The following is a 22,925-nucleotide window of genomic DNA, read 5'->3' on the forward strand; positions in this document are numbered from 1 at the left end:
CTTCTTTGATTTTTTTTCCTGAACCCTTTAAAAAGGTCAAAGCTATTCTCGGGTCACAAGGTGGCAAAATCAAAATCAGGTAGTAGGCTGAATTAGGTCCCAAGGCTGTGGTTTGCTGAGCCTTGTCTGGAGCAAACCAAAAATGAATGTTAGAGCCTTTGAGATCATGATCGTCTCTAATGGAAAACCATTAGAGCACCTTTAATCTTTACAAAGATTATTTATATAGATTTTGGACTTGGTCTTATTCAGTTTCCTGGTACAGGAAGCTGGGTTTTATAAGAGATGGGACTTCTATGTAAATATGAGAATTCTGGAACTCCTTTTACAAACTATGAATTATCATCTCCCATTCTTTATCTCTCCCATTGGAGCTCAGTGGAGAAAGAGGGGAACTGAAATCCTTTTTTGTTTGTTTGTTTTAATATCAACTAACCTTCATAAAGTGATGCCATGTGCATTACATCCTGTGCAAAGTACATGAAAGAATACAGAAGTGAAAGTACAAAATTATAGTAAAATTTAAAAGGAAAAAATATGAAGGGCTTTAACTGATCTATAATTCTTCTTCCACATGATAACAGAACCTGGGGAAAGGCTGGTCAAGTGGGCTCTGCAAGGAGACAGCCAAAGTTCAAAAAGTAGTGCTCTTACAAGTTCTGTGACCCCGAGCGAGTAATTGCTTTATCCTAATATATCTGTCTGCTTTAAGAAATGGGTCTAACCTGCTTTTTACAATGCCTAGTGCCCAGAAGAGTACTCTCTGTGTTATAACTGGGGTGTTATAGATATGTTGTGGAAGAGATCCAATTACGTCTGTTATACTAATGGACAGTACAAGTTTCTACAAGGGCAGAATGTGTAAATGTTTAGGCATCTCCATGGCATTGAAACACAGACTGATCCCCTCTTCCCGGCTTCCCCGTTAGCACAGAGGTACTCACTGCCCCTAATGTTGGAGTGTTCACTGCTAATGGCTCACAGCTAAGTTCCTTCCCCTAGAAACTGTCTTCTCCTTAAGGCAGTTGCCTTGCCCACAGTTACGTCCCCTCTCCAGAGACAGCAGGCATCCAATGACAAGTCAATATGAAGCTCGAAGGCCTGGTCTGTTTGCCCATGAGACCTGTTCAGGCCTTTGTTGAGATGACATTGCTGGTCAACCTCTCCCTGGCCGGTCCTGCATCCTTCACTCCCTCATGTGTTGATCCTGAGAGCCCACACAGTAAGCCTCTGCATTTAGCTGTCCACTTCAAAGTCTGTTTCTACACCCAGCCTAAGCCCTGCTAATGAGCTGCTGCCAGAATTATGCCATCTTACAGTGGCATAGCCATTTAACCAGAAGATATCTTTAAAAAAAAATCTGTGTTGTCACAGGTGACAGTGGAAAAAACTTATTTTCAGAGAAATTCTCATTAGTGGCTCAGATAATCTGAATAAAAAATATAACACCCTCATATTGTTCAAACATACGTGAAAACACCCATTTTCATAGAGTAGGTGCAGCTCTCACAAGCTATGATTCATGTTTAATTAAAGGGGTCAGAGCTGCACACTTATTCTGTTAGGCAATTCTCAGTTTTCCTAAGGAGAATACCAATAGGAAATGGAACAAATCTGCCTGGCAGGTGGAGAGATGCACCAACTGTCCTGCATTTCCTTTGGCCACAAAGCTCTCTTTTTATCAAAGAAAGGACTCTTTCATGCTGAGATTAGTTTTTAATGAATTTTGAGTGCCTTCCATCTGGCTCACTCTTCCCAAAAGGAACTGCATCATTGATTTTTCTGGCTATATATACACATACATATAGCAAAATTAGAACACGCTGCTCTGGCATTCCCCAGGCTTTGCCCTTTTCTTTAAAACAAAAACAGAACAACAGGAGAAAAAAAAAACCTTCAGATGCTTTTGGGGATTTTTCTGAAGAATCGCGTTTTCAAAATGAAGGGAATTCCCTGAATTCCCTATGATCCATGGCCTAACTGTAAAGCTCACTTTGAAACCACAGGATATACTTCCCTTATACCTGTGGTTCTCAAAGTGTGGTTCCTGGACCAGCAGCATCAGTTATACCTGGGAAACTAGTAGGCATGCAAATTCTTGAATCTTAAACTCTGGAAGTAGGGTACAACATTCTGTGTTTCCACAAGTCCTCAAACAGGCTAAAGTTTGAGAACCACTATCTGACACAATCTTTATTTTTTCCTTAGTAGAGATCAGAAAACATCACTAGAAGTATCCTCACCTACAGATTTATGAGTTTCTTTATGAAGGCTCTTCCAGAAAGAGCTCACAAATAAGGAATCTGGCATGTTGAACCCGTGCCAAATTCCAAGCTGAGGACGGAACATTTCCTTATTCTGTCACTTTTGGCTTTCAACATTTATTTTCCTGAGCTTTGTTCCTTAAAGTTCTCTCATTTTGATGAAGCCGAGTACACAAGAGTCAGGCTGATCTGGTTTCTGGTTCCACCACTTGTTAACTTGCTAGGTGACCTTGGTGAGTTCCATAATTTCCCTAAGTCTCAGTATCCTCATGGGCAAAATGAGATTAATAGTGATATCTATTCTACAAATGTTAACTTTTGTGATGATGACAATGCTGATGATAGCAACTGTTACTTAGTCATAAACTACTCTGTAGACTGCTTGCTGATAGTTGAAACTAGAAAGAGGTTAAGGCCAGGTCCATGGGGATTGAGAAAACTTTCTCTTCATTTGAATCAGCTCCTTGAGCCCCAAGGGTCTTTGAACCAAACTAAGCATCTTCAGTGAATTTATTTTTATTCCTTTGTTTAACAATATGTACGAATGGTACCATGTGCCAAGCACTCTGCCTTGGAACTAGGGGCCAGATCCAATTGTCTAAGAGCTCCTCACTCTGGAATTTGACCTCATTCCGCCAGATTCCATGTTCTTAGATTCTCTAGGTCTTTTCTTTTCTCTGACTACCAGCAGTGACCATGGAGCCTTCAAGACCTCCAGAGTCACCTCAAGATCTGTGATCAAAGCCTGAGAAGACCTGAAACCTCTCTCTTAATCAATAAATATTTATTGATCCAAATATATCTAGGGCACTGTTGCTTGGAAACCTGCCAGGGCTATGGACCAGGCTTCCACAAGAACCTTCAAATCCAAAGATGATGGATGGTGGAGCTCTTATGGTTAGTCCATTGAAGTAGAACCATAGGGGGCCCAACCCCTTCTGGGCCAGACACAGTCCGGGATGCACTCTGGGCTTTTTCAGGAGGCTTCTGCAGTTATAGTCTTGGTGTTTCTAGGAACAGAGGTTCAAAAACCCTATTCTACTTGCACTGTTAAATGATTCAGACCAGTGTGTCTGTCAAAATCAAAATTAGAAATCTATTCTCTTGCTCCTGAAGAACATTTGCACTGAGTAGAATTCAGAATGCTTGGTGTGCTACAAAAATTCAGTTCTGACTTCTACAGGAAACCAAAAAGGGCTACAAAAGGGAGATACTAAACTGCCTTCTCGTCTGGCTCTGCAAATAAAGAAGGCCTGGGGGGGAAAAATCACTGGAGAAAGCTATTTCACTAAGCAGTCAGAGCTAAACACACTGAGGTCTCCCCAAAATGCATAGGCTTTAACATTCATGCATTTTAAGCTCTGAATTAACTTGTTCCTCCTCAAATACTTGAGGCCGGGATCCCTGGGTGGTGCAGCGGTTTAGCGCCTGCCTTTGGCCCAGGGCGCGATCCTGGAGACCCGGGATCGAATCCCACGTCGGGCTCCTGGTGCATGGAGCCTGCTTCTCCCTCTGCCTGTGTCTCTGCCTCTCTCTCTCTCTCTGTGTGTGACTATCATAAATAAATAAAAATTAAAAAAGAAAAGAAACTGGGAAAATATTTAAAAAAAAATATTTGAGGCCATCCTCTACCATCCACACTTAGACATGGACAGCTAACCATCCACTTAGCTCAGTAACTGTGTATACATGACCTTTTTGAGTGTGTGTGCTTGTGTATGTCTGATAATATCTACATACCTGTAAGTTTCTGTACACTCGTATAGATAAATTAGCAGGCCCTGATTTTAGCTGCAACATATTTTTAGAAACCACTTCATAAAATGGATCACATTTTCCATGGAAAAGATGCTATAATTGGGAGTTTCATTCCTGACCAAAGCCTCCTCCACAAATAAAACGTAGATACTGTAAACAACTTGTCATAGGACAAAAATAATGACCATTTTACAAAACTTTATAAATAGCTAAAGCATTAAAACACTGCCCTAAGTCCTGTAAAAGGGAAATAAACATATACAATATCTATACATGTAGTCTCAAAGTGTCTGTCACCCCACAAAAATACAGCTCAATTGAATTATGTTCTAAAATTAATGTGCTAGCTACCATAACATGAAACATTGGATTAACAATTTAGCAAACTTTGGATTTCAGTGGAGCATTTTGGAGATGATTTAAATAGTCTCAATCTTCTTCTTCTTCTTTTTTTTTTTTTAAAGATCTCCAAGGAAATTGACCTAATGTCTTTTTTTCCCCTGTGAGGTCGAAACCTATGTTTTACTGCATCTGCTACCTCCATTTTATAAGCTTCTTTCTCCTCTTGCTTTTTCTGTTCTTCCTCCTCTTCAGCCATTCCACTTCCCAATACTGGATTATTATGGAAGTACTATATTTTCACAGTGCAACTCTGTCCTGGCCAAAGATGATTAGGGCAGGATTAGATCCCAATCACTGTCTCCCCTGGGAATTTGATATTTGGAACTGAGAAAACCAGAGATGGGTAATCTCTGTAGTCCTCCTGCTGAGGCCTTGGGACCCCAAACCCCTGTCCTTCTACTGGTTTGCTCACTGCTTTTCTGGTTCTATGAGCTGCCCTCTTTTGGCTTAGGCAAGGGAAAGTCGTTTTCTATTATTCGAAGTAAAAAGACTCAATAAATATACCTATGACAGGTAGATGCGTTTAAAATTATTTCTTCCACCTGAAAGCTCAGGTCACAGCAAGTACTACTCATTCTTAACAACCTAGAAAATGTGCACAGCCAATGACAAAAACACATAACAAATCAATAAGCGCTATGTATTTTCAGTTTCGGTATTAAACAGATGATAGGAAAACCCTTATACCAAACTGTTACTCTTGGTTATCTCCAGTGATTTGTCTGTTTTTTTCTTTTATTTCACCTTACTTTCCAGTTCCCACAATAAGACAAATTTGCTTTTTGTAACCAGGGGGAGAAAACACAGTGAAACAATATTAAGAATGAGATGTCCCACAGAGGATTGACATCGGTGATGATGAGCACAGCCATGCTGTTGTTCTCCCACTTAAAAGTGAACTTTAAGGATGACTCAGGCCTGCTGTAATTCCCTCAATTGTTCCCCACCATCTTAATCTGGCTAAGAGAGCAGTTTCTTCGCTTCAAAGCAACGTCACTAGGAAACATTAAGTAGTGCAGGGATAGGGTATGGAATGAGAGTACTTGGGTTTGAGCCCTGGCAAAAGAGCTGTGTGGTCATGGGATGGTCATTACCTTCTCCAAGCCTCAGCTTCCCCTGCTTTAACACAGGGAATTATAGTGCCCTCCTCTCAGGGTGTCTGTGCAGGTCATAAGAGGCCATGGATGTGAAAGCTCTGTGCAGTGGGAGACAAACATTAGCTATTGGTACCTAGTCTCTTCTCCTGTCCTATGGGCCATCCTCTCACCAGTGTGGTCCTATGGGCCATCCTCTCACCAGTGTCACATTTCTTTGTTAAGAAATTAAGAAGAAGCCATTCTGCCCTCCTTACCAAATTATCTTGGCTGATAAACTCAGGCCCTGAAGCTTTAAAAGGATAACTTTCTCCTACTGGCTTTCAACAAAATAAAGTTCACTTATACAATACTGAAAACTCCCAAAATAGAACTCATCTAGTAACTAGACTTCAAAAAAATATAGTGAAATACACATATCATAGAATTTACCATTATGACTGTTTTAAGTGTCCAGTTCAGTGGCATTAATTTGTCCACATTGTCATGCAATGATCACCATCATCCATCTCCAGAACTCTTCAACTTCCCAAACTGAAACTCAGTCCCCCATGAAGCACTCCCTCCCTCCCAAGCATCCCAGCCCCTGGCAACCACCATTCTACTTTCTGTCTCTGGATCTGACAACTCTAGTTACTTTATGTAAGTGAAATCACAAAATATCTGTCCCTTTGTGACTGGCTTATTTCATTTTGCGTAATATCTTCAAGATTTGCTAGGATCTGAATGTTTGTGTTTCCCCACAATTTGTATGATGCAATCCTAACCCCCAAAGGTGATGGTAGTAGTAGGTGGGGTCTTTGGGAGGTAATTATGTCATAAGGATGGAGCCCTCATGAATGATATTAATACTCTTACAAAAGAGATTATCACAGAGCTCCCCAGCCCCTTTAGCAATACAGTTAAGTCTGTGATTCCGAAAAGGGCTCTCACCCAACCATGCTGTCACCTTGATCTCAGACATCCAGACTCTAGAACCGTGAAAAATAAATATCTGTTGTTTATAAACTACCCAGTCTGTGGCATCTTGTTACAGCAGCCCAAACAGATTAAGACAAGGCTCATCCATGTGGTAGTGTGTACCAATTTCCTTACTTTTTTTCTCGACTTTATTGAGGTATCATTGACAAATAAAATTGTAATATTTTTAAGGTGTGCAATGTGATCATTTGATATACATATCCATTGTGGAAGGACTCTCACAATCAAGTGAATTAACACATCCATCACCTCCCATATTTAACTTTTGTGTGTGTCTGTGTGTGTGAAAATATTTAAGATCTAATTCAGCAAATTTCAATTATACAATGCAGCATTATCAGTTATAGTCACCATGCTCTGCATTAGATCCTCAGACCTTGATTACCTTAAAACTAAAAGTTGGTACCCTTTTACCAACATCTCCACATTTCCCCAAACCTGCAACTCCTGGCAACTACCAGCACCATTCTACCCTGCTTCTAAAGTTGGACTCTTTGTTGTTGTTCCACTTTTTTTTTTTTTTTTTTTTTTTAAGATTCCATATATAAGTGATACAGTGCAGTATTTGTCTTCTCTGGCTTATTTCACTTAGCATAATGCCTTCCAGGTTCATGGATGTTGTCACAATTGGCAGGACTTTCTTCTTTTTTTTTTTTTTTTAAGATTTTATTTATTTACTCGTGAGAGACAGAGAGAGAGAGGCAGAGACACAGGCAGAGGGAGAAGCAGGCTCCATGCAGGGAGCCTGACGTGGGACTCGATCCAGGGTCTCCAGGATCGCGCCCTGGGCTGCAGGCGGCGCTAAAGCGCTGCGCCACCAGGGCTGCCCACTTTCTTCGTTTTTTAAGCTAATATTCCTGTGTGTGTGTGTGTGTGTGTGTGTGTGTGTGTGTGTGTGTGTGTATCTCACATTTATTTATTTGTCCATCAGTGGATACTTGGGGTGCTTCCACCTTTTGCATATTGTGAATAATACTGCTCTGAACATGGATGTACAAATATGTTTGAACCGTCATTTTCAATTCATTTAGAACTATACCCAGGAATGGAATTGCTGGATCATACGGTAATTCTATTTTTAATTTTTTGAGAAACTCCTATACTGTTTTCCATAGTGGCTGCACCATTTTACATTGCCGCCAAGAATGCATAAGGTTTCCTAATTTCTCCATGCCCTGCTAACATTCATTATTTTCTGTTTTTTGAATTTGTGGTATGGGTGTTTTAAATAATGGTCATTCTAATGAGTGTGAAGTGCAATCTCATTGTGGTTTTGATTTGCATTTCCCCAATGATTAGTGACATTGAGCATCTTTTCATGTATTTATTGTTTATTGCCCAGTTAAATGTTTTCTTTTGAGAAATGTTTATATAAGTCCTTTGCCCAGTTTTTTATAGAGCTGTTTGGTTTTTTTTGTTGTTGTTGTTGAGTTGTATAAGTTCTTTATATGTACTGGATATTAATCCTTTACCAAATATACGATTTGAAAATATTTTTCTTATTCTGTGGGTTGCCTTACACCTGTTCATTCAAATAGTAACTGTGTACCTCTATGTGAAAGACATTGTATTAATGACTGAACCAAACAGTACCATCGACGGTCCACCCTCTCTTCCTTCATTTGACTCTGTCATGCTATCAGAACCCTTCCCAATGCATTTTTTTAATTACTAGATCTTTGGAATCTTCTAAAAGGAATTTAATTGACTATTTCATCTCAGATATCTGAGAAATGAGATCTCAGTCCTAAATAGGCTGTGTGGAACTGGGGAGCCATGAAACTTGAAACCAGAAGAGACGGTCATTGTACACACACATAGACACACACACACACACACACGTGCGTGCACAGGGCCCAAAACCTCCAGCAAGAGCTTCCTGACATTTACACCTTTACACTTCCACTTAAATCAGTGCTTGCCTAAGAATATTTGACAGTGGGACCCCTGGGTGGCTCAGCGGTTGAGCGTCTGCCTTCAGCCCACGTCATGATCCCGGAGTCCCAGGATCGAGTCCTGTATCAGGCTCCCTGCATGGAGCCTGCTTCTCCCTCTGCCTATGTCTCTGTCTCTCTCTTCCTCTCTCTGTGTCTCTCATGAAAAAATAAATAAAATATTTAAAAAAAAAGAATATTTGACTGTTCGGTTTATTGTAACTGTTCTCACCAGCTGATAAAGGCTATAAACCTTGACCCTGGGACACTGGATGCTTACTGGAGTCTTGACATTCTTTCCTGACCCATGAACAATGGCACTTGTTTTATCTAACCATATATATTCCATCTCAGCCAGAGTGCTTGTTTTCAATCCTTAGCATGACCACCATAAACTAGAACTTAAAAACTTTCAATTTTTTCTCCTTATGACTCTCCTCAGTAAATTTCTTCAATGAGGAGCATTCCCCCTTGCATGACAAGTTAATAGGCTCAGTCTTGTATACCCACATCGGGCAGTCTTTATTTTGCATGCCATGTAGGCTACAATCCTATTAACTCCAATGGTCTCCTCAAAAGTCAACAAAGAACCCACACACTGGATTCAGTACAGTGACTCAGGGTTTTTTTTAAAGCTGTATTTATTTGTTTTGAGAGAGAAAGAGAGAGACAGTTGGGGATGGGGGAGAAAGAGAGGAAAACTTTAGCAGACCCCTCACTGAGTGCAGAGCCCGAGTTGGGCCTCAATCCCACAACCCTGAGATCAGGACCTGAGCAGAAACCAAGACACAGACACTTAACCAACTGTGCCACCCACGTGCCCCAGTGACTCCAAGTTCTATGCAGAGGTACGCACGTTTATCCATGGATAGCTGCAATCAATTCCCTTCCTATAATCCTCAGGACATTTAGATAAATGCCTGCCTATTTTCAAACAAATCTCTTCATTTAGCCACCAAACATACAGATATTTGACCTCTACAGAATACTTTCCCTCCTCATATTCACATGCCTTAGAAACCACAAACACAGGCCTTTATGTAAATGTTCAGCTGCATCGTGGATCTGCTTTGCATCAAATGGTTGTTAACACACATGCACACACACACAGTATGCATTTGTCTCCAAAGAACTGCCTTTAACGTCCTGCTGAAGCCAAAGAATCAAAATTTCAAGATAGTGAATTAAATTTGCAGAATCACTGTTCATTAGCAGTAACGTTTCAAACAGGAAATTAGTCCAATTACAATATCCTCTGAGTTATGATCTCTGCTTCCTCATTGCTTTACCTAGTACCAAATCACACAAATAGCCTGCTTAGTGTTGATAGCAGCAGTTCAAAAACAACAGTACTCAAGGTTTTTCTTCCCCATGGAATAGAGTAGAATGGGATAGATAAATTAATCCATCATGTGCAGCCCCTTACAATCAGCTAGAGGAAATTAATCTTAAACCAGGACCCTAAAAAGGGAGCATTTACCACCCATTGTCTAATGGCTCCCCATTTTTCCTTCATAGACCTCCAGAGATGGCAATCACAAGAATGAAGCAAACCCATTGCCAGCTGCTGCTTCCCAGCTGTCCTGGAGCCTGGTGTGGGCAGATCCTGTGCTGGGTGTCTGGTGCTTAGCATGGCTGATTTTATTACCAAAGATGAGTTACAAACATAAGACAATAAATACAGGAAGAGGACTGAGTAGCAGGAAAATGATCTTGAGGTCTCTCCACCAGCACTGTGCCCTGCCCTTTGAAGTAAATGATGCCTTGTGATAAATGTGATGAACTAAATATCCCCTCGAGAATTTCCCATGAAGTTCTGTTCTTTAGGGTTGAAAGTCAAGCCCTGTCCCACCAGCTCCACTTATTGGGTTCATCCTGAAATGTTGTTTATCTTTCCTTCGGTATCTGAGGCAGGTTCCTACCTAGAAGCAAAGAAGGGAGGCCTCTTTAGGGGCAGAAGGAATGTTTTTCCTTCTTTGCATGATGTCCACATCATACTTACTCAAAGGAGGGAAAACAGGCTTAAGGCTTCAATGACCTGACTTATTTTGTGTGAGTGTATATGTGTGCGCGCCCTGAATTAGATCAAACGAGTGTTTTTGTTTTCTTTAGCTTTGTTTTAAAAACTAGGATAGAAACTCTTTTTAGAAGAGAACAAATGGGGATGCCTGGGTGGCTCAGTGGTTGAGCATCTGCCTTCGGCTCAGGCTGTGATCTGGGGATCCAGTCCTGTATCAGGTTCCCCTATGGCCTCCCCATAGGGAGCCTGCTTCTCCCTCTCCCTATGTCTCTGCCTCTCCTTCTGTGTCTTTCATGAATAAATAAAGAAAATCTTTAAAAAAGGGAGAAAGCACAAATGACTATATCATTCTTAACATGATTTTCGCTTTCCCTTTCTCTTATTTCCTCTTGATACTGTTTTCTAGACATTTTGATGTCTGCTATAGCTGTGAGCCTTTGTTGTCGTAATGATCCTGTTTCTCTTTTCTATCAGGAAAACTTCCTCCTTCGCCCTTTTGCATGAATACCTGGTTACTCAAAACTGAGATCTGGTCCTAAATCAGTCAAGAGGATAAATGTCTGGGTGAGAATTATTGAGGAACAACAGTAGAAGCCACCCACAGGGCTCCTTTGGGGACTAAATCTGGAGTCAAGGTGAAGGGATGTGATTGAAGCTTTGAAAGGGGTATGATCCAGGGAACTGCTGAGAAAGTGAATGGCCTCTTGTCCTTTTCTTTTTTTCCTCTGCTCTATTTGAGTACTCTCTGTGTTCTAGAAGTCCTGTGGATTCAGTCCTCAAACAATTGGCAGAAAAGTCTGTCATGAAGACAAGAATTCTACTCTACCTTTCTTCTCTGTTTCAAATGCTGACCCACCTGCTATATCTTAATCATGGCTCCTCCTCGAACATCAGGAATTTCCAGTTGCTGTCTCCTGGTTGTCTAAAATAATGTATTAACTAATTTAGAGATGGTAAGGCCACTTATCATGGGTGGGATATCAGCCTGAAATATCATCGTTTGTATCTATAGTGGCAATTAGATACACTAGCTTATCAACATTCACACCTGATGATTGTAAATCAACATTTACATTTGACGATAAACGTGGGGAGATAGTTGAGGTTGCACAAAATAAAGTTCTTTCGTTTGGAATTCTAACTGGTCCAATGAAATCTTTCTTCTTGGATTAAGTAGGATTATGAGTTAAATGAAACTTTGTGAATATGTGGACTTTAAATTTAAAATAACTTGAAAACTGATTAAACCTAGTTTTTTAAAAAGATTTTTATTTATTTTTTTGAGAAAGAGAGCATGAGCTGAGGGAGAGGCAGAGAGAGAAGGAGAAGCAGGCTCTCTGTGGGGTGCCCGATGCAGGACTCAATCCCAGGACTCAGGGATCATGGCCCGAGCCAAAAGCCGACGCTCAACCATCTAAGCCACCCAGGCGCCCCTAACGTTTTTTTTATTTTTATTTTATTTTTATTTTTTATTTATGATAGTCACAGAGAGAGAGAGAGAGAGAGAGGCAGAGACACAGGCAGAGGGAGAAGCAGGCTCCATGCACCGGGAGCCCGATGTGGGATTCAATCCCAGGTCTCCAGGATTGTGCCCTGGGCCAAAGGCAGGCGCTAAACTGCTGTGCCACCCAGGGATCCTGCCCCTAACGTTTTAATGATAACATCCATCCAAGACTATTGGTAACAAAGCAACTTGAAAAGTGGCCAAATGTCGAAATACATATAAGCGGAGAGAAGAGGGGTGGGTGGCTCAGTTAGTTAAGTATCTGCCTTTGACTTGGGTCATGATCCCAGGGTGCTGGGATTAAGCCCCATGTCAAGCTCTCTGCTCAGTGGGGAGCCTGCTTCTCCTTCCCCTTCTCCATCTCCTTCTACCTGATGCTCTCCTTGCTTGTGCTTTCTCTCTGTCAAATGAATAAATAAAATCTTTTTTTTTTTTAAGTTGAGAGAAGAAAGGAAAATGAAAGTAAAGAGGACAAAGAAAAGTATTTGGGAAGTAGGGTAGGAATTAAAGGTTTTAGAGAAAGTGAACCACTCTTGAGCTTCACAAATCTGCCCAGAACACAATGTGCCATGCCTGAATCACACATGCACACGTCTATGAGGAATAACGTCTAGATACTATGCCAGGCACCTTCCCTTGGGTGTGTACATTAGTTACAGACTGAATCTTCATGGCATAAAAAAAAATAATCTTTTACCATTTACTAAACAATACGAAAATATAGCCTTACAAGTTCACAAAGATTTTAATAATCGATACTAAAAATAGATACTACATGGTTGAGAGGCAAGAATATCAAATAGTCAGTTCTGCGGAACAATTTAGCAATACACACCAAAGGCTTTCAAAAGTTATATTGTGTGCCTTGAAGACATTGCGTGAAATGAAATAAATCAGTCACAAAGGGACAAATACTGTATAATTCTACTTACATAAGGCACTCAGGCTAGTCAAATTTATAGACACAGAAAATAGAATGGTGGTTGCCATGGGCTAGGGGAGGAGGGAATGAGGAGTTATGATTTGATGAGTACAGAGTTTCAATCTGGAAAGGTGAAAAAGTTCAGAGATGGATGGTAGTAATAGTTGCACAATAACACGAATGTACTTAATGCTACTGAACAGTACACTTAAAAATGGTTAAGATGGGGTGCTCAGTCGATGGCTCAGTCGATTAAGCATCTGCCTTTGCAAAGCTCAGGCTGTGATCCCAGGACCTTGGGATCCCACATGGGGGTCCCTGCTTTGCGGGGAGCCTGCTTTTCCCTCTGTCTCTCGTAAATAAATTAAAGATTTTTAAAAATGGTTAAGATGGTAAGTTTTATGTTATGCATACTTTATTATAATAAATAATAGTTGTGAATATTTAGCAACAGGGAAATGCTCAGGATGGTAGAAATAATATCAACTATTTCCCAGATTTTTTATAAAAATATTTAAAGTTCATATATGGAAAAAGGACTGGAAAGGTATTCCAAAATACAAAATGTTAGTAGACATAACCTTAAGTGAGATTATGAATGATTTTCTTTTTTCATACTTTTCTGTATTTTCCAAATGTTCTAAGTAACCACACAGTATTTTTATAGCTAGAAAATAAAATTTAAAAGCCCAGCCCCTAGACAGATGGTAGCTACACTTGTGGTGAGTACAGCACGTTGAATCACTATGAAACTAACGTTTAACACTGTGTGTCAACTATACAAAAATATATTAAAAATTAAAAAATAAAAGCCCCCCATCTCTACTCTCTTACCCTGCTTTATTGTTACAGTAATGGCACTTATTACTACATGAACCTATATTGTATATTTATTTGTTTCTTTGCTATATAGTCTTGTTTCTCCAGCTAGAACATAAACTCCATGAGGTCACAGAAACTTCTGCATCCTTAATTCTAGTACAGTTTCAGACACTTAATCGGCACTCCATAAATATTTGAATGAAAGAAAATGAATAGATGAATGAAAAAAAAAATCAGTCATTCTCTGGTAAGGAAAATGGGCATTTCTTTGCCCTGTGCCTCCATTCCAGGTACCCGGGGTAGCTACTTTCTTTTTTTCATCTGTAATCTGTTCAGGATTGGGAGAAAGGTTTTTCTCCAGGTTAAGGATCATTAGGATGAAAATAAAGCCTGGACATATCCAAAGTAGGACTACTAGCAGAGGAAGTCATCTAAACACCAGGTCACTTGCAGAATAGTTGAAGGATCTGAGAATGAGAAAGAGAAAACTCAGAGGAGAAGAAATGCAGCTATCTCCAAATCCTGGGAGCCAGATGGAACCATATTTTTATTCCATAAATCTCCATTGAGCCTCTCCATGTGCCAAGAACTGAGGTGGCCACCAAAAGTACAAAAGTAGAATTAGGGATCCCTGGGTGGCGCAGCGGTTTAGCGCCTGCCTTTGGCCTGGGGCGCGATCCTGGAGACCCGGGATCAAATCCCACATCGGGCTCCCGGTGCATGGAGCCTGCTTCTCCCTCTGCCTGTGTCTCTGCCTCTCTCTCTCTCTCTCTCTCTCTCTCTGTGTGTGTGTGTGTGACTATCAGAAATAAATAAAAATTAAAAAAAAATTAAAAAAAACAAAAACAAAAGTAGAATTAAATTTCATCTATGTGGCACCATAGGGAATACTGAGGGTCAGTGAGAAATTTGGGAAGGCAGATTAAAATGCATCATAGTGAGTCCAAAATAGCACTTCCTAAAGTGCATTTCATGGAGCCCTAGGGATATGTGAGATGTTCATTTACGTTACATGAAAAAAGGACTCTGGAGCCGAATAAGTTAGACAATCTTGAGATAGAATTCTTTAAACTCCTGCACAGCACTTCTCAGGGTTTTTAACATTATCTTGTATACTACACTCTCTTAAAGAGCAATATTACTCCTTTTCCCAAAACTTTGAACCACATGACACTTTTCCTACACCTATAATTTCATGGCATGAGCATTAAGAAGTGTTTTCCTGTCTTCATAATGAGAACATTCACCTTTAGAAAGGGTAGCGTGCAACCACAGATGCAGATGGGCGCGGTGGCTTGTCCCTGAGACACACAGCAGCACCATGTAGAACAGATGCCTGAGGCTTCATCCTGAATCACTCACATCAACCCAGTCCTCTCACCTTATCCCCTTCACCTCACAATTCTCCCAGGTACCAGTCTCGGCACTTCTTTGTTCCTCTTTCCATTCTTGCCTTGAACTTGACCTTCAGACCCCATGCCTTATACGTCTGCTTCTGACTTATGCTCTGTGTACAGTAGTACATGGTTCTTCCCCTATGCAGGGTAAGGCTCCCCTGGTTCAACTCTTCCATATAGCTCTCTGTATATAAAGGAGGAAGACTCAGGTTCTCATGTCTTGTAAATGGGGAGAACGTGATACAAAAAGCTCTTCCCTGGTCTTCTTTTCAGCTACTTAGTTCAAAAGGTCTGAGATTCTCTAATGTTTAATGGCCAGGAATACACTTAAATACTTTTGGTACCCAGAAAATCAGCTATTTCTATGACTACATCATCTTATCAGTTTTTATATGGAATACAGATGCTCCACCACACATTGGGGAATCTTTCACATGATGAGCCACTCATCCTAGGTCATTGAGCTATGTCCTACCTTCCAGCCATAAATAAAAACCCATGGTGACTTTGAAGGCTTGCAAGAAATTCCCACAGGGAGAAACTATTCTGACTGTAAACTGTGGTCCTCAAAGCCACTCACATTTTTGTTCTCTTACCTTGTAACTTGGGTTCTCATTCCAAAATCCAGTGACCTCATTGATTGCAGTACTTCAATACAGCCCATGTACTGGAATAAGGAAAAAAAAAAGAATAATTAGGAAGAAAATAGCACAATGATGTTTCTCATCTTTAGAGTGATTTCCTGAGAAACACCTTAAGCCAGCTTCTGATATCAATTTACACTGACATGCTCAGCCTACCATTGATATTTCTAACCATTAATGGACATGTGCCTTCAGCCTCAGCTCTTTATAAAACACCAACTAAATCCAAACTATGATACAGGAATGCAGGTAACAAAGATGATGTAAGTTCATTGGTTAAGAGCCTGGGCTCTGGTGTTGGACCGTGTGAATGTGAATCCTGGCTCTGCCACTTATTTGTTATGGAACTTCAGCAAATTCCTCAACTTCTCTGCACTTCAGTTTTGGCCCTGGTAACTTGGGGGATACAATTAGAATTGTTTTGAGAGTTAAATATTTTCACATGGGTGAAGCTCTTAGAACAGCGCCAGGTACATGCATGTGCTCAATTGTTATGTGAGGCAAATAATACAGGAACCGTGAAGCCTCTAAAGAGGTAAAACAAGCATACAACTGCATAAATACAGAATTCAGCAATATGACATTACTTTTTCACAAGATCATTTACTAAGAGAGTTCAAAATAAAGGAGAAAAGAGTCATGTCTTACAGCAGGAATTAGTAAATTTACCTTAAACACAGAGTATTTGAATAGGAATTGTGCCTTATAAGCTAAAAGACAGTTTATATTTAAGGCGACAGCAGTGAGAACCACGGGGACAAGAGCGATGTGGTCAGTCTATGCGTGAGAAGCTATATGTTGGCAGCAGTATGGAAGTAGGTTGTCAGGGGGAAGGTGAGGAGTCCCTGTGGAGGGGGAAGTAACGAGAGCCACCAAGGAGAGATGGTGGCAATAGGAAGGAGGGGACAAATTCAAGTGACATCACGGAAACAGATACTACATGATTCGGCAGTTGATTTGATCTAGAGAATCGGAGACAAGGATGAGTCAAGGATGACTCAGATGTTTCCAGCCAGGGTAGCAGAGGGAACAGTGATTCCATTAACAGAAACAGGAAAACCAGGAGAGGGAAAGATGATGGGTTGGTTTGGGACCCATTGACTGAAAGACATTGGTGGGGTATCCAGGAAATGATAAGCCTGCAGTTGAAAATTGGATTCTGGAATGGTGGAGAAGAATTAAGCCTAGGGATGCAGACTTAGTAGTCTTCTGTGTAGCTTTGCCAAGTGAGGCCGTGGGAGTAAATCCTCTTAGCAGAGCCTTAGCTGACAAGGGAGAGTGTTTCTCGGAGAATGAGCTCGGAAATGTTATGAGAGCCAAGCAGACTGATTGAAAGTGATCTGTCAGTTCCTTGGAAATTATATGCCTTCCTGTGTAGCCTTCCTTGGAAGTCTTCCAGCCTCCCTCTGCTTGGAAATGGCAAAAGCGCCGTGGAAAGATGGTAGGATCCAGGGGATGCCTCCTCAGATATTTCTTATAGTATTTCTGAGCAAATTCTGTAGATTTAGCATCCTATCAGCAAGTCAGCCTACCAAATGCTGCCTAGAGCCTAGTGGGAGGGCACACTGGCCAGGACACTCACCTGGCGATTCTCAGCCAGATGCCTATGTCAACTCCTCTTGGGTCTCTAGTATTGACACACAAAAAACTTTTTGAACATTTTATACCATCCCAGTCACAACTTAACTCCCCAAAGCTTGAACACTGGGAAAGTGGGTGATGTCTAGAGAGTTCTAGACTTACTAGGAATGGAAGTCTGGATTTGGGGGATATGGTGGAAACTATCAGAACTCTCAGAAACTATCAGAACTATCAGGACAGGAGGTCCCTAGGGTCCAAGCTCCATAGTAAGGTACATTAAAAAGATTATTTTCAATGGGGAAAATTAACAAGGCAGGAAACAACAAATGTTGGAGAGGATGCGGAGAAAAGGGAACCCTCTTGCACTGTTGGTGGGAATGTGAACTGGTGCAGCCACTCTGGAAAACTGTGTGGAGGTTCCTTAAAGAGTTAAAAATAGACCTGCCCTACGACCCAGCAATTGCACTGCTGGGGATTTACCCCAAAGATACAGATGCAATGAAACGCTGGGACACCTGCACCCTGATGTTTCTAGCAGCAATGTCCACAATAGCCAAACTGTGGAAGGAGCCTCGGTGTCCATCGAAAGATGAATGGATAAAGAAGCTGTGGTCTATGTATACAATGGAATATTCCTCAGCCATTAGAAACGACAAATACCCACCATTTGCTTCAACGTGGATGGAACTGGAGGGTATTATGCTGAGTGAAGTAAGTCAGTCGGAGAAGGACAAACATTGTATGTTCTCATTCATTTGGGGAATATAAATAATAGTGAAAGGGAATATAAGGGAAGGGAGAAGAAATGTGTAGGAAATATCAGAAAGGGAGACAGAACATAAAGACTCCTAACTCTGGGAAACGAACTAGGGGTGGTGGAAAGGGAGGAGGGCGGGGGGTGGGTGTGAGTGGGTGACGGGCACTGAGGGGGACACTTGACGGGATGAGCACTGGGTGTTATTCTGTATGTTGGTAAATTGAACACCAATAAAAAATTAATTTATTAAAAAAAAGATTATTTTCATACCCTCACTGGCTGCTCCAGCTCCTCCTGCCTTTCAGTATCTTCTCCCGTTTCAGAATGTGGCTCCTGCTCCCCTGTTTCCTGCACCCCTCACCCTGGAAAGAATGAACTCCCCACACAGCGGGATACAGGTCGTGGCTACATGTTCAATTCCCACAGGAGGTTTGGTCAGTACAGAGGTGAGTGTCATCTTTCCCTTCAGCTATAAATCATCAAGTTAAGATGAGGTTTTAGTAACCAGCCCATCAAGACATATTTTTTGAAAATATAAACAAACACCTATGTTTTTCCACCTACACTTTCCACCAGAGTGATTTTTCAAAAATACACATCAGATCATGTCCCCCCATTGCTTAAAAACCCCGGCATTTATTATCAAGACAGATGTGTTACTATAAGCCCCCAGACCCTATGTTTCCTGGCCTCTACTTCCCCCCACAACTTCATCTGTGTCATTCTCCCCCATACATGTCACTGCCGCATTGGCCTTCTTTCTGTTCCTCAAGTATATTCAACTCTTTCCAAACACAGGGCCTTTGCACTTGCTGTTTTCCCTTTCCTCCTCTCCCCTGCTCTTCCCTCATCTCTTTCCAGGACTGACTCCTTCTCATCCTTTAGGTTTTAATTTAAATATCACTGCTCCAGAAGCCCTTTTCTGTCACCCTTCATTACAGGCCTCACCTGTCACCTTCATGCCACTGATTATCGGGTTTGCTTGTTAGCTTGCTTGTTTACTCTTGTCTTTATTCCCTTGACTATAAACACTTATCAGCACTGTATTCCCAGCACCTGGGACAGTGCCTAGGACATATTGATACTCAATAAATACTAGTTGGAAGAATGAAAAAAGCTTCTATTGTTCAACTCCAGCGGTGTCTTTATTTTTTTTTATTTTTTTTACGTTTTTATTTATTTATGATAGTCACAGAGAGAGAGAGAGAGAGGCAGAGACACAGGCAGAGGGAGAAGCAGGCTCCATGCACCGGGAGCCCGACGTGGGATTCGATCCCGGATCTCCAGGATCGCGCCCCGGGCCAAAGGCAGGCGCCAAACCGCTGCGCCACCCAGGGATCCCCAGCGGTGTCTTTAAAATGAGCAGAGGGAGAGAAGAGATGGAGGGAAGTGAAGGTTTGACTGGTCTCTCATCCTGGGGGATAAATGAGGCATACAGGAGAAAAGAGGACTCAGAAGGAGACTCAGGAACTATAAACTAGGCTGATACCTTTGGGAGACTTCTGGATTTCTCTGCCATTTCCTCTGATTTTCGTTTGTCCCCATTTTAGAGATTGGCAACAAATGACCTACATGGAAGAGGTTTTGTAGTTAAGTGGGAGGCGGGGGAGAGTGTGCCCTCCTCCTCGGGTGGTCCAGCGGCAGTGGGTGGAGGAGAGCCCAGGATGATAAAGTTGATGGTGGGGAATTTAACAGGAAGGGAGAGCAGGCTGTGTATCTGATAGGAATGGGAAAGAAGGCAAACAGAGTCAGTTGGATAGAGACGCTCCAAGGCCAATGAGGCTCAACATCCATGTGAGGGAGAGTGTCACAGTGAGGGTGATTCTCAGTCCAGTGACATGAATCACCAATGGTGGGATGTGGCTTATTAGTGAGGAAAGGGGTTTTTAGTGGGGAGACAGAGAACAGGGAGAGAGAGACTCTCCCAAGGCTTTGTTCTTAATCACACTTCATGGCAAAAACCACCTCCTCTGTTTCCTTCTAAGACAGATCCAGGCATTGTTTCCAATCCCCTTTCCTTCACTGAAACCTCCACTTTGCTCCATATACTTGACTGTCGGCAATGACACAGGTGACACCTTCTGTCAGCCTCACTGTGATAAACTGAAGTTTCTGAAGAAATGTGAGTCATGCCTGAGGTGATATGACAATGAGTACATTTCCCCTTCTACAGCGGGCCTGTGTTGAGAAAGCCACTCTGAGCAAAATGATAGGAGGGAATCAGTGCCTGATATTTCACAAGTATCCTAAAGCCCAGAATGGACTTGGTCTTCCCATTAACTCACATAGTCCATTTCACTCAGAAACCATTGCTATGAGGAAGCAGGAAGAGGGCAGTGCATAAAAACAATCTGTCCACTTGTTTGTTTAGGTACCTGATGACAACATAAGCAGATAGTGGTTGAATGTCAGGTCCTGAGAAAGGAGACATTTGGTTTATTGATTTAGGTACAAACTGGGAATGATAATACCTCCCACTCATTTATTAAATGCGAATCTGAATAAAATATGGTCTCTGTTCTTAAGAAACCCAGCCTCAGGGACACCTGGGTGGCTTAGTCATTAAGCATCCAACCCTTGATCTCAGCTCAGGTCTCTATCTCCTGGTCATGAGTTCAAGCCCCATGTTGGGATCCACGCTGGGCATGGGGCCTACATTTTAAAAAAAGAAGAAGAAAAAAGAAAAAGGAAAGGAAAGGAAAGAAACCCAGCCTCATAAGGATAAGAGAATCATGAAAGAGATTATTTATCTTTTCTTTCTATGAGTTTAGTCATTATTGTTAATTCCATTTAGTAGGTGGAAGCATTAAGGTCTATTAAAGGGAAACGCCTGGTTCAGTTTCATTTATTCAGTGAGACTGAATCAGGGTTTATCCCAGAGCCTGTAGCCCATTTCTGGGACTCTCTATGGAAGCCTTGTATAACAGGAAAAGAAGAAACAGAAAGGGTCACTGAACTGGATCCCACTGACCCTTCCTTTGGTCTACTGAAGTGGGTAGCAGCGAGATGAGCCCAGGGGCCACAGTTGTGAGAGCAGAATGAATCAAGCTTCTTCTGAGAACTACAGGGGGTGGCACATGAAACAGAAGACACTCCCTAATTCCTGACCCTGAGAGGACACGGAAGACCTTTATTAGAGGCATACAAGGGTGGTGAGAAAGTAGTGGAGCTTAGCAGTGCTCAGACAAACTTCCTATTCAGCACCTGACAGACAGCTTACCTAACTCCTAGCTCAAGCTCTCTCTTCACGCCCCAAGGCAGCAATAATATTCTTGTACTGTCTGAGCTTCAACCACTTGCTCCCAGGGAGAGGTGAACAGCCTATTCATAGCTGTGTGTGTCTTGGGCTTTGAAGAAATTACTAGGGTTTTCAGAGAGGAGGAATGATAGCTAGTTTATCAGAATTGTTCATATCGACTCTTTTATAGAATGATGACTTTGACCATATTACCTAAGGAAAAGGATATATATTCTTATATCCTCAGAAAGAATGTCTGAAGGACACATAAGAAACTGGTAAAAGGGACACTTGGGTGTCTCAGTGGTTGAGCGTCTGCCTTTGGCTCAGGTCGTGATCCCAGGGTCCTGGGATCGAGTCCCATATCAGGCTTCCCTTAGGGAGCTGGATTCTCCCTCTGCCTCTCCCTGTGTGTCTCTCATGAATAAATAAATAAAATATTTTTAAAAATAAAGAAATTGATACCAAAGGTAACACTGGTTACTACTGGGAATGGGAGAGAGTCAGGTTTTACTTTTTACTTTATACTTTTATACTGTTTATTTTTTCTTAATAAATAGGTAGTATTGTTATAGAGTTTAAAAATTAAATAAAGCCTACCTTAACCTCTAGGAAGCACAGTTCATTCATTATTAAGCAGGATTAAATCTCTTTTTTTTCTGTGGCATACAGTATTTCTTTCTTAGACTGTCCCTGCCCCTGTGCTAGGAGTATAGGAGACCATCATTCATAAGAAGGCTTCAGGCATAGGCCCTGCATGTGATAAGACAGGGAAGAATGACACTTTGAAACTATCAGAACACTGAAGAACAGTGTATGATTAAGTGTGATATGACAAGGGTCTGACCCTCATGCAATAAATGTTTGACAATAGTAGAGGCCATCAATTGTGGCCCAAAGACACTGCAGGATTTTTCTGCTCCCTTTAGATAACTTCTAGTCTTTCTCACTAAGAAAGGGGAGTTGGAGGGAGGACATTCTCTTCATAATCTTGAGGCATTGTCTCCACTTCCTTTCTTTCTATTCATGCCTCAGCTCACTGTAGTAGTTCTAGCCTCAGAACTCTCCTGAAACTGCCTGAGCAAACCAGTTACCTTGTCTTCTCTAGTGAACTGTTTCTGTTTTCCAGTTCACCTGCCTAGAACATTGCCCTTGCTAACCTCTACTCACCTCATTCTCTTTCCTCTGACCCTCTCTCCCTGCTTGGCTCTCATGAGAGCATTTTCTCTGATTCCTCATCACCATCCTCTGACTGTTCCTTCTTAGTCTACCTTGCTAGTTCCTTGTTTTTACCTGTCTTTTCTTTAAACAATGGTCCCTTCTCTCACACTATACCATTGGTTCTCAACTCCAACTGCATCTTAGAATCACCAGGGAAGCTTAGAAAATTCTGATGTCCAAGTTCTACCTCAGTCCCATAATCAATCTCTACCACGTATGCCTTCAGTTATTACCTGGGTTCTGGTGGCACAGAGATTTTCAACCCAAGTTCTTTCACATGATACAGACCAGTATAATCACATGAATATTCATTCCAATTGCATCTCAAATTCAGTAAACCCAAACTATTCCTCTACTTGCATTTCTGATCTCAAGCTACATGATCA

General features: G+C 41.5%; 1 protein-coding gene across 2 annotated transcripts in view; it reads right to left on the reverse strand.

The window, feature by feature from the left end:
- SHC4 (SHC adaptor protein 4) overlaps nucleotides 1-22,925 on the reverse strand; it is a 131,872-nt gene that overhangs the window by 76,085 nt on the left and 32,862 nt on the right. For both annotated transcript variants that reach the window (XM_038580373.1, XM_038580374.1), the window contains exon 2: nucleotides 15,695-15,765. In XM_038580373.1, the coding sequence (XP_038436301.1) occupies nucleotides 15,695-15,765 (71 nt within the window). The remainder of the gene's footprint in view (nucleotides 1-15,694; nucleotides 15,766-22,925) is intronic.

The sequence above is a fragment of the Canis lupus genome, chromosome 30, assembly GCF_011100685.1.
Source record: "Canis lupus familiaris isolate Mischka breed German Shepherd chromosome 30, alternate assembly UU_Cfam_GSD_1.0, whole genome shotgun sequence".
NCBI classification, from domain to species: domain Eukaryota; kingdom Metazoa; phylum Chordata; class Mammalia; order Carnivora; family Canidae; genus Canis; species Canis lupus.